The sequence below is a fragment of the Mesocricetus auratus genome, unplaced genomic scaffold (genome assembly GCF_017639785.1).
Source record: "Mesocricetus auratus isolate SY011 unplaced genomic scaffold, BCM_Maur_2.0 Super-Scaffold_6730, whole genome shotgun sequence".
Lineage (NCBI taxonomy): Eukaryota > Metazoa > Chordata > Mammalia > Rodentia > Cricetidae > Mesocricetus > Mesocricetus auratus.
Window position 1 is genome coordinate 75,684,469 of NW_024429184.1, and position 16,782 is coordinate 75,701,250.

The following is a 16,782-nucleotide window of genomic DNA, read 5'->3' on the forward strand; positions in this document are numbered from 1 at the left end:
CATGGAAACCTTGGCTTACACTCAGGAAATAAAGAAATAAATTAGCTTTTATATGCCAGACAGAACTCAATTTACTTCTAATCTGCACAAAGGAAAGTTTCTCAGCCCAAGACTCTGCCCACCAAACATGCTTGGAAGTTCACACAGGACAAAGAAAGGTTTAGGCTATTTCTGAGACTGCCAGCCTGTTCCCTCCTGGAAGTTGACCATAGAGTTAGTTCCCAATTTGCCATCTTTGTGATATTAGCGAAGATAAGTCTGAGTTGTGTGAGCATTTTGTGTTGTTTGTAATTGCATATTTTGATCAATAACATAAGGATCCTTGTTTTCCAGCCCAGGTTAACTGGAAGTACATTGAAGTACATGTATTCCTATAAATTTATTATGGAAAAGATTTCCAATTTAGAAGAGTATTTGGCTATTAATATTTTTGTGATTTCTAAGAATGGTTGTGCTGCATCAGCCATCTTTTCTAATAAGGCCTTCTAAACTGTGGAATACTTGCCGGAGGTAAAAAACAAGGACAAAAGCTTCAATCCATGTGGCCCTTGGTCCGGACTCGTCCCTTTACTGAATAGTTGTGTGGTCTTGAGCAAGCCCTGGGAGACCTGGAACTGCACTTTCTCTGAGATGGACTGGAAAGCACTTTGTAGTATTGTGAAATAGAGAATGGAGCACTGTACTAGGCACTTCCATTCATTGTCCTCAGAAGAGTCCCTAGATCCTCTAGTCATTGGCCCATAGTCATTCTGCAGATGAAAACCCAGGCTACAAAAGCAAGAGCCGACTGGAGTTATGCAAGCACATGGTGCCTAGCAAGTAGCATATGTAGTCTCTCGACCTCACATATTTGTGTATTGTGCCTCCGTTTCTAGTTCTGAGCTGTAGATGCCAGTCTGTGCTGTAGTCCTCAAAGGCCTATATGGTCACCTTGCTGAACTTTCCTCCCTGTGGCCTCTGATGTTCCTTAGGAATGACTTCTATTCGTGAAAAGTAGTTCAATCTTGTTCATATTGAAGAGACTATTTGTCCCCTGATGTTACAGGCTTTAAAAATAGTACCCAAGGAGGGGGAGGAAGCCATCACTCACTGCATGCCTATTGTGTGAGTCGGGGACCTCTGCAGTGATGCACAGGCTGTGCTGCTGTCCCCACAGTGCAAATGGAAACCCCAGGCTTAGGCAGCCTGAACAACCTGTCCAGCAAGCCTAGATGCTAGCAGCAGTACTCAAGCTCCGCCCCCTGCAACAGACCTTACTACTCCAGGAAAATAATACTGGAGAACAGCGTAAACAGGAGGCCGGTGGCAGAGCTGGGAGAACCGGCACCTTGTCACAGATCTGTCATGTCAAATGCTAACTTGGGGTTTTTCTCACACCCAGAGAGAAATCTGGGAAGGCTTTTCAGAGCAAGGAGTGTTGATTTGTGGCCTAGACTATCCCTAGAAACCAGTGTGTATGACAGTGTGGGCACCCTTCGCTAATGGCTTCTCTCTTTCTGAAGAATAATTAATAAATATTTTCTTTTAGCATGTAACAAACAGTTGAACCAAACAATGATGTAAACTGGAAATGACCCAAAATGCAAGCAGTTGGCAGTCACTCAGCGAAGTGCATTGTCGTGCACATGTGCGGGTTTGTCACTCCGCCTCTCTGGTGATCTGCACTTAATAGGAATATTTTAAACTATGTAGCTAAGCAACAGAGGTAATTGTTGCTTTCTAGAGCTTTTGTTAGCACTCTAACACAGCCCAAATATGCATAATTAGGTATAATGTCTATAAATCATTATTGTACACATGTGGGTAGTTAAGTGGAGTGAGAGAATAGTTCAATGAATTGAGCATATTCACTGAAAATGCTTTTTATTTGTTTTCTGTAGTTCATAATACTTTAAAATTATCATAACCCTTTACACTTTCTCTTAATAGCCAACTGTGATATTGAGAAAAATTTCATTTGCATTTTAGACTATGTTTAATATATTATTTAAAGCTGGAGCTGCTCTGATGCAGATTCAGGAGAGGCTAGGCCCATCCTATCAGCGTTATGTGCTTGTTTATCCCGCCTCTCTTCTAGGAACTGAAATGTTAAATTTTTCAGTTTGTGTTGAATAGATCCCAACAAAAGACTACACCCTATAATCAGCATTATTTACAGGGGCTAGTGTTGTGACTGAATTCTTCTTTGCATCCAAAAATGCTTTTAGTTACTATGGCAATATTTACTTGATCCTGGCAGTCCAGTGTTGATTTAGGGAGATAATTACCAGAAAGGAAGATGATGGAGATGTATTTTTGAGTGTCCTTGTCAGAGACAATGTTTATAAAAAATTGAATGAGACACAAAAATGCACATTGTCTTCTAGGCAGACACCCTCTCCCACAGCTTCCCACTGATGGCTGTACTTTCCTTCAAAGATGTTTATTAACACAGAATGCTCTTCATTTGGTGTCTCTAACAGTATTTAACGGGGCTTAACATTTTATGTTTTCCTTCCCCCACCTGTCTTTGAAATGTAGAAATGGTTGTGGTTTTTGTTTGTTTGATTTTGTTGTTGTTGTTCTAGTGGATGTCAATGGATTCTTGGTGGGCAGTTTGGTGCATTTCACAGCCTTGTGTGCACTGAGAATCCATACGTTCATTTGAATAGTTCACATTGGTGCAGCTTTGGTGAACTGACCATACATACATACACAATATGTACAAACAATACAGGCATGTATACATGCATGCATACATTCATATATACATACAGAAGACAAGTAAAGGAGCGATACCGATGAATACTTTTCACTGATTTGGGCATTTGGAGGTCTTCTCTTGGTCACAAGACCCAAGTTGCTCATATCTGACACCCTCAAGCAACTCTCCCTCATCTACTTTCTTTATAACACAAACACATGCACATGTCAGACAAGAAAATGCATTACCATTCAAAATATCTAAGCCTGATGATTATCCCATGTATGTTTCCCTTAATATAGAATTGTAATGTGACACTGAAAAATGAGCAGGGAGACTTGAGAGCTTCATAGTCCCTCTGTTACAGTCTGTGGGTAGAGGTGTTTGTGTCTTAGTTAACATTGCAAAAATCTGAGAATGTTCCTGAGAAACTACAGAGAATAAAATTCAAATAAGCCCTAAAAATACATTGCCATGATCCAGAGAAATGTAATGAGCATTTTTCTGCAGCGTGTCACATACGTATTCAAGTTCCTCCTGGCTGCTAAGATGTAGGAATGTAAGAGGGTGCAACAGCAGGAGCCTCCTGTGCAGTGCTGTGTTGCCAAAGTACCAACTTCTGTCATGACAGTACCCTAAAAGGACGTAGCTCTTCAGATGCAGAAGATTACAGAAGCACTAAGCTTGTTTTATTTCATTTGTATTTTTCTCATTACTGTTTGTAAAATTAATAGACATTACACTTACCCATTATACATACCAGTATCCATGTACATATACATATACATTTATACATTTACACATGTATATGAATAGTTATAGAAGTTCCTTAAAAATTTTTGCTTCCTTATTTGGTTGATCGGTTACTTTTTAGAGGTAGGATCTCTCTTGTGGTTCAGACTAGCCTTAAACTTGCTAGCCTCTTACCTCTGATTCCTAAGTGTTGGGATTACAGACTCCTGCCACTATGATCAGGCCCTTTAAACATTTTTGTTTTGTTTTCCAACATCTGTTTTCTTTTTTTGTAGAGGGAATCATGGTAAAGCCCATGGATGAGACCCTTCATTCACCTGCACAAGAAAGCTCACTCCAAAAGGAAGACCAGTACATGTGTTACCCAGAGCTCACGGTTAAATCTCTAACGCACTTAGGAAAATTCGAAGAAAATGTGTCTGGGCAGACCATAGGTGAGCACTTAAATGACAGTGGCATCCAGTCTTTAAAAGCAGAGAGTGATGAGGCAGATGAGTGCTTTATGATCAATTCAGATGATGGAAGAGACAAAGTCCACAGTTCCCAGCCACCTTTCTGCTCTTCTGGTGACAGTGGAAGTGACTCTGACAGTGCAGAGAATGGGTGGGGTAGTGGCTCCAACTCATCAGAAGACATTGACCACAGAGGCCACAGACACAAGCTGACATACACTAAAAAGGACCTGTTGGAGGTTTCTGAGATAAAAGCTGAAGGTGACAGATTTTCCCCTTATGAGAATAGGCGTGGTTCTGACACAGATGGGAGAGACCCACAGAACTCATACATGGAACCCGAGGCCAACAAAGCCCAGCCTTCATTCCCAGAGGCTGAAGATGGTGAGAGCCTGGTCCCAGTAACAGAGGAGCCTGGAGAAATGGAGAAAGTGAAGGGGAACCTGAGTTTGCTGGAGCAGGCTATTGCCTTACAGGCAGAACGAGGTTCTGTCTTCCATCACACCTATAAGGAGCTGGACCGCTTTCTTCTGGACCACCTGGCGAGAGAACGGAGGCAAACCAAGGTTACTGACACTGGTGGAAGAGAAATCTTTAACAATAAACGTAAGTGCATTTTTATATTCATTGCAGGAAGAAAATTGGTTTAGACTTTGAAAATGTTAAATGTGCCTATTCCTTCTAGCTTAGCTTTTTGACAACTTAATGTAATTTAAAAATCAAGTAATAATCATGAAACGTGCATTTCTTACTCTCATTTGCTGTCAGCTCAGGGTCTGTGGGTACTATGGTGTCTTAACACCCGAAGCCTTTTATCCCTTCAGATTTTCTCTTGAATTAGCTCTTCAGAATCATACCAAACCTTTTAACAGTTATTGTCTGGACATGTTTAGGAGACTTCAACATATTTTATTAGATAAATCAAGCCTAGAATTTGATTTTTATTTCTAGCCCTTGTTCTGGAATTAGGGGGCTGCTTTCCAGTACTTGTAAGCCAAGAAGGGTGTTCTGAGCCTTCTCATGATTGCACCAGATGTTAATATATTTGTAAGATGGTGCTTTCCCAGCTCGCCAGTACGAGCTCATCCGTACCTGGATCAGACTTAAATTGAAGAGGGAATGTGCTTGGAGAAGATGTTGGATTGCTCTTCCAATATCAGGGGAATGATACATCTTCCATGGTGGAGGACTATGCCTGTTCTCATGCTCAAAGCCTAATGTTTGTGAGTGGCTATTCCCAGTCATCCACAGGTGCCCACAGAACCTTTTTTGTTTTTGTTTCATTTTTTGAGACAGGGTTTCTCTGTGTAGCTTTGGAGCCTCTCCTGGCACTCTCCTGACATTGGCGTTGAACTCACAGAGATCTGCCTGCCTCTGCCTCCCAAGTGCTGGGATTAAAGGAGTGCACCACCAAAGTCTGGCCAGAGACACTCTTAACATGAGTATGTCCAGGGGCCAATCAGATTTAGACCTCCAAAGTTTGTTTTTGTTTTAGCAAAGTTTTCTGGAGCCCTGGAATCTGACAACCACAGAATTAGGGAAAGACATGAGGTAATACCATGGTCATTGACATTGAGGGCTTAGAGGAATGCTGTCTGTGTGGTCAGAAGTTCTGACTGGGAAAAGGGGTCCAGAAGTGAATTGTTTGGTAATTTTAAATACCTATTGATACTTACCTGCCACTTAACAAATCATGCCTTGCAACTCTGAGAAACTAAAAGACTAAGTATAGTAAGGGAGATGCTGCTGCTCTATAAACATTCTGCATGGGTGTGAATGGGAACTGGGTGTTAATAAGAATGTGTAGTTGGAGACGGGACATTGTTATGGCTCTGGGCATTTCTATCCGTATGCAGTTTCTTAATTTTTTCCTTATTTACCTTTTTTAAAAAGAAAAACTACAAAATCTGAACAGGGGGATGCAATTCACTCCAAGTCATATTTTGTTGGCTTTAAGGTTTGTATTTCCCCCACTAACATCCCTGAAATCAGAAGATCATGCAACAGTTTGACCTTCAGTTTTTTTTTTACTTTTTTTCAGTTTTTTACTTTTTAATTCACTTACAAAATAATGCTTCAGCTTACAATTGATGATGTTTTACAGGCAGTGAAATCCCATGTTTGTAGAAACTTTATTTAACCTTATGTTAAAATGCTTGGTGATCTTTTGGTTATTGTATAACATTTTAAAACCATCTTATATTTTCAAAATTAATAACACATTAGTGTATGTATGGCAACCCTTGGTAGTTTAGTGGATTAGGGCACTACTGGGGAGACTAGAAGAATTAACAGTGTGTCCTATGGCGACAGGCCTGGCATTGCTTTAGGGTTTAGACTCCCTGAAAGCTGACCAGGCTCAGCTGAGACAAGGATGGAAGGTAGGGTCCATGTTGCTGTGTGTGCACTGATATTGATACCTGTAGAGCCTGCACTCTGAACTCACACGCCGACTCCTCAATGCTGCTAGAACCAGAAGTCTGGGGACATTATTCTTTTACCCTCATTCGATGTTGTAAGTGATCATTCAAGTCACCATCTGCCCTCTTCTTAGAATACTATTCTGATTTGGGGGATACTTTGGTCATCGACTCCCCTCTTAAGGACAGAACGCTAGGATTTTAGCATGCTGTCTACAGAGTCTACAGAGGAGCTAGCAATGCTACAGTAAGTTTGTTAAACTCCGACAAGGAATGTTATAAGATGAGGCTGCCGTGTAGGCAGTATGCTACCTATCGTGTGGCACTTGTCAAGTAAGAGGAGCCAGAGGAACAATGGGGCAAGTCTGCCTGGTATGAAGGAGGATGGTCCCAGGCAAACTAGGACACAGCAGCACCAGAGAATGAAGTCCCCTCATTGTGTAGTGCTATACAAAGAAAATGAAAGAAGAGGCAGGCGGAGCAGCTGCCCTGAGCCTGTGCTCGGGTTTCTTATCGTGCAAACAGGTTCTGCCCTCCAGAGCATTTCATCTGCAGCTTTGTTTTGGGAGACCCAGGAGAGAGCTGCAGACAAAGGTGCATAGTGGACTGTCAGTGGGCCCTAGCTGGGCAGGTGCCAGCCCCGTTATCTCCAACACCCTTTCTGGCTTCCCTCAGACACCCAGTGTGCTGGAGAGGGGAAGTGCTCACCGCCAGCCCTGTCAGTGCTTAGAAATTTGGTATCCTGTGGACAAGATCCAAGAGAGGAAGCACATCAAAATAGACACAGTAGCTTTTCTCCTCTGTGAGTCGTGCTTTGCAATGGTGTCAAACCCCTCACTTAATGTTTATCAAACTTCAAAGACTTTGACCAATTGCCTACAGGTTTTGCATGCCCAAATGGACTTGAAACTTGGCATTATTGCTGTTAAGTAAAACTTGTATGCACAAAGTCATAGAATACCACAATCTTAATACTTTTTTATCTTATAGAGTACAGAAAGGAGCAATCCCATCACCACACACACCTCAGTCACTTTAGTTAATTCTTGTCTTTAGTTAATAATGCTGTCTCCTGGGCACCCCTGTCATTGGTTGTTCTCTGTGTACCCGCAGCTCTGTTTCCAGCCTCCTGACTTGTCTGGGACTGTCAGTGCTGGCTACAACTTGGAGGATCCTCAGCCTCTCCTTCTTTACTGAAACCATGCCCCCATGTAATTGGATTACACACAGCCTGCTGTGCCCCATCTGCCTAGGACTGCTTGTAATCTAACCACTGGAGTGACTTGGTATCACAGAGACATGTCTGTTCATGCAGTGTAGTGCCATGGAGATGTCTGACACATCCCATTCGGTGGCCTGTTCTGAGTGGTTTCTTTAGAGCAGGATGGTGTAGACTTCCCATCCCCACATGATAAGGCCCTTTCCCCTACTCCAGGCCAGTGGCTTTATAAGCAGGGTCCTATAGGTTACTTATGGCCACCATGGGCCACAAGCCTGCTCAGTATTCTTGTTGGTCCACATCGCGTTGCTTCTTTCTCTGAGGACTCACATACTCCTAGTTTTCTGACCACAAACAAACACACACACACACACACACACACACACACACACACACACACACACACTTTCTCCTCATCAGTATCCTGGGCACAAGTTGGGGCAGTTTGGATCATAACATTGAATTTATGTCAAGTATAGTTGCCATGTTGGCCATATGTGTATGCATGTGTATTGCTATATGAATGCACATGTGTGTATGTGTATGTTCATGTGTGCACATGGATGTGAATGTGTATGCATGTGTGTGTGCACATGTGCGTGTGTCTGTGTGCATACATGCACATGTGTGTTTGCACAGGCATGTGTGTGTGTACACCTATGCAAGTGTATGCGTATGTCTGTGAGTGTCGGTGTCAACCTCATCCACACTCCTATTCTGCACTCATTAATCTTATGCAATTATATACCTCTGTCACCCACACCCTGACTCATGGGATTATCTTCATCCATCCCATCTTGGGCTCCTACCATGTGACAACTGTCACTCTGGGAGCCCCCCATCCCAGATCCTGAGCCCTCTGATAGCTGGGAGCCCTGCTCTCTGTACTTCCATCTCCTTGATGCTCACTAGAACATTTCCCTCCAAAAGCTTCCCCTAACCTCAGTTCTGAATCTCTGCAGCAGTGACTACTGCTTCCCTCTGTGGTCACCTCACTACACCTGAGAGGTAGTCCCCAGGGGACTCAAAATCTTGGCTTTTTGTTTTTTTTTTCACTTGGTTGACACAGCCTACTGACTCCCATCAGCTGCTCTGCAGAAAGCAAGCTCAACTGGTACGCGAGTAGCTGGTCCACTTCCAACTTCACTGGCTGCCAGGGACCCACAAGGACAAAGCCGGAGAGGCCTATATGGTGGGCTCTTTGTTTCATAATTTTAAAACTGCCTTTCTCTAAACTCTCTCAATAGAGGATGACTTGAGGTTAAATAAATTCTCCTTTCTCGCTTTTCTTCTTTCTTTTCTTCTTTTCAGGAGCATGTTCACCTTCTGGCACAGGGTGACTTTTCATAATAAAGACTTAACTACAATATGCGATATGACAACTTAAAATCATCTCTGTATTTTAACAGTCCCTTGCCCTGTGTCAGCTTTTGCTTAGGAATCCAAGAAAACTGAAAATGTGTTTTGCTTCCACGGGTCTTAGTTGAGGGTTTTATTCAAGGCAGCGTAAGAAGAATGTTCATGATGGCAAACTGAATAGAGTGCTGGTGACCCCCGCAAGGCCACTCTATTGAATGATGAGGAAGAAGCACCATGTGAGCGTCTCCATTCAATTTCTCTATAGATTCACCAAGGCCTGAAAGGAGGGAGGCCAAGTGCCCCATCCCTGGCTGTGACGGCACAGGGCACGTAACTGGGCTCTATCCCCACCACCGCAGCCTTTCCGGGTGCCCCCACAAAGTGCGAGTTCCTCTGGAAAGTGAGTATTCCTTATCCTGAGGACACACCTATGCTGTCATACACACAGTACAGCCTCACAAAGCTATCCTCTGTTCCATCTGGTCAGAATTGGGAATAGAAATGTAATCTTAACCTCCATGTGTCTTTAAGCAATTTCCATATAACTATGTGAGGTGTTTGTGTCTATTTGTTGATTCTGATATTGAAGCAAGGTCTGACTAATGTAACCCTTGTCTGCCCCTCTCCTTCCATGTCCAGTCTAGCTCTTGTTTTAAAATATAGTATATTAGAAAATTCAGGAATAGTAATTTTAGATGTAGGGACCTCCTGACCTGACCCCGCCATGAGATCACATGCTCCTTGGAATTCTCTCAGGATGCCCTGTCACATCTGCGCCCCTAGAGCAACAGCAGCCTCTTCCTCCCTCACCCCTCCCATAGTTCTTTCATGCTCTGGGATGTAGAAGTGAAGGACTAGCTGAAAATACTGGGATGTTACACAATTCCTCGTCTTGTTATTGGGACAGTTCTTGGGTTACCCCATGGGTAAAAGTTGGGATCCCTTAACATCACCAAGATGTCAGGATTTGGTGAGTCACTGGTTTTACCCACCCATGCAAGCTGCAGCATTAGCAGTTCCTTGGCCTACCCCTCATTCAGCCTTACTCTTACCTGTAGTCACCTGGCAGGGAAGGGTGGATAGACAGATGCAAATAACACACTTAAGAAATAGAAAAGGCTACCTGCAGAATTTCCCTCCAGGTTATAGGGAAAGGACTGAAAGAGCTGTGTGGGGAAACAAGTTCTCTGCTGCTGGAGACAAATGTACTTAGAAGGAAAGGTGGGGGTGATGAGCCTTTCCGGTCAGATGAGAGAGGCAGCAGGCTCTGTCCCAGCACACGTGTGTGGCCCCAGAACTACACAGAACAGTTCCTCAATTGACTGAGAGCAGAACCATTTGTGGAAGGGGATCTGGGTTAATGTTGTTTGGCAGCCAGAGCAGTTTAGATCTGAACTAACTTTCTGGGTTTCCTTTCTGAAGTTATGAAGGGCTTTTGTTCCCTATGAATACATCCCAGGAAGAACCATGGTGGACTGCCTATCTGAAATCATTTGAATGTAGAACGGAGACGTAAATATGTATGTCTGTATGGTACACTGTTCTTCCCTTTAACATGATATTTTGTGCTTAGTTCTTGCCATGCATGAGAATGTGCTCAAATGTCCCACCCCAGGATGCACAGGAAGGGGACATGTGAACAGCAACCGCAACACTCACAGAAGGTAATTCTGATGACTTGTCAATAATTTACATTGCAAAATGCAAAAGAAACTCCCACAAATGAAATACTATGCCATGTGTTACGAGAATTGTTATGTCACTATTAAATGTTACCTCTTCAAATAGCTAGCAAGTATTCTCAATCTCGGGAAAATCTACATACTTCAGATACAACTAAAATAATGAAATAGTTGTATCTGAATATGCTCATTTTCCAACACCATACAGCCACAAACATGGCACATTCTTTTCTGCCTGGATCTCACCAGCACAAATGGACATTGGAGGTTGGCATCAGCATTCCTTATGGGTTATCAGAATCCCGCTCAGCAGACATTTAGAAGGGCTTCATTATATAGTACATGGCCTTGAGTCTAAACCATGCAAGGGGTATATGCCCATTTTTATTAAAATTTAAAATAAAGCACATTGTGTGTATTAATATGCAAACATGGTATGTACATATGCATATTTTAAGTGAATTTTTATTTTATTTTTATCATGTATTTTTAATGTGTATGTATATTTTGCCTGTATGTATACCTCTGTACTACATATGTGAAGATGTTGTGGTCTCTCCTAGTAATAGAGTTATAGATTGTTATGAATTGCCACACACATACTGGGAATCAAACCCAGGTACTCTGGGAAATTAGTCAGTGTTCTTAACCACAGAGTCATCTTTCCTGAATCTTTTTATTTTTCTGTGCATATTTTATATTACCTGTGGAGTTGTGGTTATGAGCTATGGTTTGGCTTATAAGAATACTACCAAAAGATTTCATTTTTGTGCTTTCAATTTAACTAAGATATAAAATGTAGTTTCTAAAATTTTACTCAAGTTCTAAAATAATCATGTAATTCTCATGCTGAGTTCTGTAGTCAGACAACAGTGTGTGGTAATGAGTGTGCTGAACTTAAAATACTGAGTTTCAGAATCCCTTTGACATTTCCCCATTATATAACATTGATTTTCTTTAAAGGTGTTCACTGTTTGTCACCTCTTAGATGGAGCTAGGAGTTTGCAAACCCTTTGGGATCTTTTTTATGACAATGGTGCTAAGTGAACTATTAATATGGCTCAACATTTGCTGTGTACCAAGGGTGCTGTGTGCCTGTGCCAAGGCAGACCACATTGTCACACTCACCTCTGCCAACTCTTCTTTCTTCAAACAGTCTTTCAGGTTGTCCAATTGCTGCAGCTGAAAAGTTGGCAATGACCCAGGACAAAGGTCAACTTGATTCTTCCCAAACTGGGCACTGTCCTGAGAAGGCTCACAGGTATGGACTGTCAGGACTTGGGTGGTACCCTCTGTTCATATTGGAGCCCACCCAGCAGAGAGTCTCTGTTCCATGTGTGTCAGTTCACTGAAGTCTGCATGTCATGCTCAGTCATCACTAGATTGATGAAGGCAGCCAATTTGCAAGGCTTGGGAATGATAGCTTCATTCAAATGATCTAGGCGATGTTTTAGAAGTTTAGCTTAGAGTCCTTATCTTTATAAGGCTAGCATAATATGGGTGAACCTAAAGGAATGAAATATACAATCACATACACTAGTCAAGCTTCTATCACTAATATAACACCAGGTAAGCGCCCATTTGTGACTGGCTTCTTTTCTGCCTGGAGGAAACTCTATTATGAACATTTCAAAATATGTGATTGTTATGTGCTGTCTTTAGATCCAGTATGCACCAGGCTACCATGACAGGTAGTTAGTAACAAAGTATCCCCCATAATCCCAAGTATCCAGGTTCCTCACAATATCTAGTAGTTCCAAAGGTATTTTCCATAAAATTAATGTTGAAAAAATAAGATTCCAACTGGATTATTGAAAACATCTTCAGTATCTCAGGAGACTTCTTCAAAGATCTTTACCTGCTTATATTTATGCTTTGAAGAATCCAATAAAGCACACAGGAAAAATACTAAACATCTTCTAGACTACCAAGGTTTACCAGGAACTGTTTGACTCCCCTGAGCAAATATGATAAAATAAATATAACCAGGAATTCCTCATTACAAAGCATTATCAATTTCCTCACAAGTTGTTCCTACTGGCACACTCCAGATCATGAACCCTGCTGTGAGGTATCCTCACTGAGTTTGATTCCTGATTATGGTCCTCTGTTTTAATGTCTAATAGATTAGTTCATTTTCCCCATTCACCTGCCTATACCTCTAGCTGTCTTCTGAACCTAACTCTGGTCACGGCAGTAAAGTGTCTTCTATCTCATCTCTTGGTGTAGTCCCCATGACAATTAACCCTTCTACCTACACTTGGCATCTTATGCCATCTATACAGAGTATGCTAGGGTTAAAAAAGTAATGTTGATACTTAAGGTAATGAAAAGTTTATTATGTAACAATCATGCATGTAATAAAAGTTATTTTAAGGGAAAGATATCAAATCATTGTTGTCAATGAGCCACTAAAAATGAAAAAACAACTAGTAGGCACTTTAGTATTTCCAGGGTGTTTTACATTGCTTTCTGTTCTTGTGATAAAACACTCAGTCCAAAAGCAAAGTGGAACAGAAATGGATTTATCGGGTTTACACTTCCAGGACACACAATCTATTATTGAGGGGAGTCAGAACAAGAATTCAAGCTGGAGGTGTAGGCTAACCTAGAGAAATAATACAGTAATTAAGAGAACTGGATGCTCTTGCAAAGGACTGGGGTTCAGGTCACAAAACCCACACAGCACTGTACAACCACCCATAACTCCACTTCCCACAGATCTAGCACACTCTTTATGGAGAAAACTTATCCACACAAAATTAAAGTTAAAAATATGAATTCAAGCAGGAACTGAAGAAGAAAGCCAATTCCAGCACTACTTACTGGCTTGCTCTCTGACCTAGCTTTGCTACACATCCCAGGACAACCTGTCTGGGAATGGCTGCTGCCTATGGAGGGCAAGGCCCTGTCTGGGAATGGCTGCTGCCTACGGAGGGCAAGGCCCTTACACCAACCACCAATCAAAGGAGTGTCTCACACATGACCCCAGGCCAGTGTGATCTGAACAGTCCCTCAGTTGAGGTTCCCTCTTCCAAGTTGACACTAGGTTGTATCATGTTGACAATTTAAAAAGCATATGGGTGATGGGGGAGGCACGCAGGGTATGGCTTCTCTTGATATCTTTTTTTTTCTTTTTGTTTTTTCAAGATAGGGTTTCTCTGTATTGTTTTGGAGGCTGTCCTGGAACTCACTCTGTAGACCAGGCTGGCCTCGAATTTACAGAAATCGGCCTGCCTCTGCCTCCTGAGTGCTGGGATTAAAGGTGTGCACCACCAACACCCAGCTGATATCTTTTTTCTACAGATTCAATTAAAAGAGTCAAAACTAGCATTAAAGTCACATTAGTGAAAAATGTCAAATGAAGATCACAAATTACTAAATATATAGATTAAGAAATCTTAACATGGGTTTCCTCATTCGTACTGGAAAGTTGTCTTGTTTTCCCTAATTATGCTTACTAAAAGTTGCAATTGAGTTTCTTGTTTATTCATTGCTTTAGAAACTAATGTCATTTTAGATTAGAGTATTTTCACAATTTCAGGGTGATAAACCAACTTACAGTCACATCCACTCATCCCTCAAGTATTTCTTTATTCAAAGACAATTTTTTCATACAATATATTTTGATCATATTATTTCCTCTTCCCCAACTTCTCCCAGTTTCTTCCTATGTCCTTACCCACTGTACTGCATGTGTGTTCACTCACTGTCTCCCCACTCTAAAAAAACAAAATAATACAAAAAGTTAAAATCAAAATAAACAAACAAAAAGACAAAACAAAACAAAATGTGTGCATGCCCCTGCACACACACATACACTATGGAGTCTGTTTTATGTTATCAATTACTCCTAGGCATGGGCCTGCTCCAGACTGTAGTTGACATACCCAGTGACATTCCAGTGAAGAAAACTGATTTTCCCTTTCCCAGCAAGAATCAGTTGCAAATAGCACTGAGGGTGGGACTTTGTGTCCATTTCCCCTCCCCTATGCTGCACTTTTGTCTAGTCTGAACTTGTTCATATTCTATACATGCTGTCACACCCTCTGTGAATACATATATGTATCATTCATGTTGTATCTGGAAGACACTCTTTTCATAGAGTTAGCCACCACCTCTGGCTCTTACAATCTTTTCGCCTCTCCTTCTGTGTAGATACCTGAACCTTGAGGGGAGGGGTTTGATGAAGACATGCCACTTAGTACTTAGTGCTCAAAAGTCTCTCATTCTCTGAACATAGACCAGATATGGGTCTCTGTTTTAATTCCAATCTACTGCAAAAAGAAACTTCTCTGATTGGGGTTGAGCAATACTTTCATCTATGGGTATAGCAGTGTATCATTAGGAGTCATTTTAGAGCTGTGTTCCTTTAGCATAATAGTATTTTTAGATTTTCCCATAAGTACATGACCAATCTAGTAATAGGTTCTTAACCATTTTAGCAGAATTGGAAATGGGTCCCATCTCTTGGAATGGATCTTAAAACAAAAATGTAGTTGATGACTTCTATAACATTTGGGCCACTATTTACTGGTATCTTTTATACAGGTCACTGATGTCAGTTACAGGGCGATAGCTGAGTGATATTATTACTTTTGTCCTCTGGTAGTGCACAGAATACCTTGCACCATGAACTCTACAGTAGGGATGAAGTTTCCAGTTAGGTACCAGCTTGGTTTTTCAAAGACAGAAGTGTTATGTTTTATAACAAAAGTCCTTATAATCAAGTTGTATGGAGTAACCAATAAGCTTAGAAATTGCCTGTTATATCTGGCTGTGAGGATGGTCTACAGCAAGCATTTGGTCCTTTGGGTCAAAGAAAAAAATGTGACCTATTCCTAGTACATAAGATTTTACTTGGTGGCATGAGATATTTAATTGGGACATTGCCTCCCACACTATATGGTGACTCCATTAAATTTCTTTCATATATTCATATGTATTTTAGGAAGCTTCTATAGAAGTGTATTTCCATATGGCTTTTCAAATGGTTATTAGTGTTACTTGTCCCTCCCTATATTCCCTCCTTTACCTCCTAGTTTGCCCTTTATTTCTTTATAAAACTATATTCTATGTCTCCTTCCTTGAAGATCCCCCTTACACCTTGGTCCTACCTTACTTCTATCATTACTCTATTAAAACACACATTGTTGTGTATAAGAGAAAACACGATATTTGTCTTTTGGGGTCTGGGATATCTCACTCAGAATAGTTGTTTCTAACTCATTTACCTGCAAATTTCATAATTGCATTCTTTTTAATAGGTGAATAATATCTGAATGTATAAATGTACCACATTTTCATTATCCATTCTTCAGTATGGGACATCTAGACTATTTCTAGCTTTAGGCTATAATGAGTCAATGCTTGTGAGTGAGCATATATCTCGGTAGTAGGATTTAGAGTCCTTTAAGTATTTTCTCAAAAGAGGTACAGCTAGAACTTGATTGAGAATGATATGTAGATTTTTCAGGAACTTCTGCAATGATTTCCATATATGCTGTAACCAGTTTGTACTTGTACTAGTAATGAGTAAATGTTCCTCTTTCCCTGAATCTTTACCAGAATGTGATGTTATTTGTTTAATTGATCTTGGCCATTCTTACTGGAGTAAGATGAAATCTCAAAATAGTTTTGATTTGCATTTCCCTAATGACAAAGGAACTTAGAATTCTCTGAAATATTTCTCACCATTTCAGTTTCATTTTTGAAGATTCTCCTCTTATTTTTGTACCCCATCTTAACTGGGTTGTTTCCTTGGTGTCAGAGTGCTGTTAGTCTATATATTTTAGATATTAATCCTCTTTCAGCTGTACAATTGATAAAGATTTTTTGTATTCTATAAGCTGATACTTTATTTGAATTATCATGTCCTTTGCTGCACAGAAACTTTTTAGCTTCATGAGATTCCATTTATTAATTGTTGATCTTAGTGCCCATGCTGTCAGTATCCTGTTCAGAAGTCCTTTCCTCTGCCAATAAGTTCAAGCCTACTCCCCACTTTCTCTTCCGTCAGACTCATAGCATCTGGTCTTACATGGAGGTCCTCGATCCAACTGGAGTTGTGTATTTTGAAGAGTGATAGATAGTATTCTACATTCGTTCTTCTACATACAGCCATCCTGTTTGACCAGTATAATTTGTTGAAGATGCTGTCTTTACACCAGGGTGTATTTTCAGTTTCTTTGTCAAAAATCAAGTGTCTGTAGGA

General features: G+C 41.0%; 1 protein-coding gene across 26 annotated transcripts in view; it reads left to right on the forward strand.

Annotated features, from left to right (window-relative positions):
• Positions 1-16,782, forward strand: part of St18 (ST18 C2H2C-type zinc finger transcription factor) — a 310,888-nt gene that overhangs the window by 249,103 nt on the left and 45,003 nt on the right. For all 26 annotated transcript variants that reach the window (XM_021223291.2, XM_040741550.1, XM_040741551.1 and 23 more), the window contains 4 exons: positions 3,712-4,494; positions 9,152-9,286; positions 10,460-10,550; positions 11,725-11,829. In XM_021223291.2, coding sequence (XP_021078950.1) covers positions 3,712-4,494; positions 9,152-9,286; positions 10,460-10,550; positions 11,725-11,829 — 1,114 coding nt within the window. The remainder of the gene's footprint in view (positions 1-3,711; positions 4,495-9,151; positions 9,287-10,459; positions 10,551-11,724; positions 11,830-16,782) is intronic.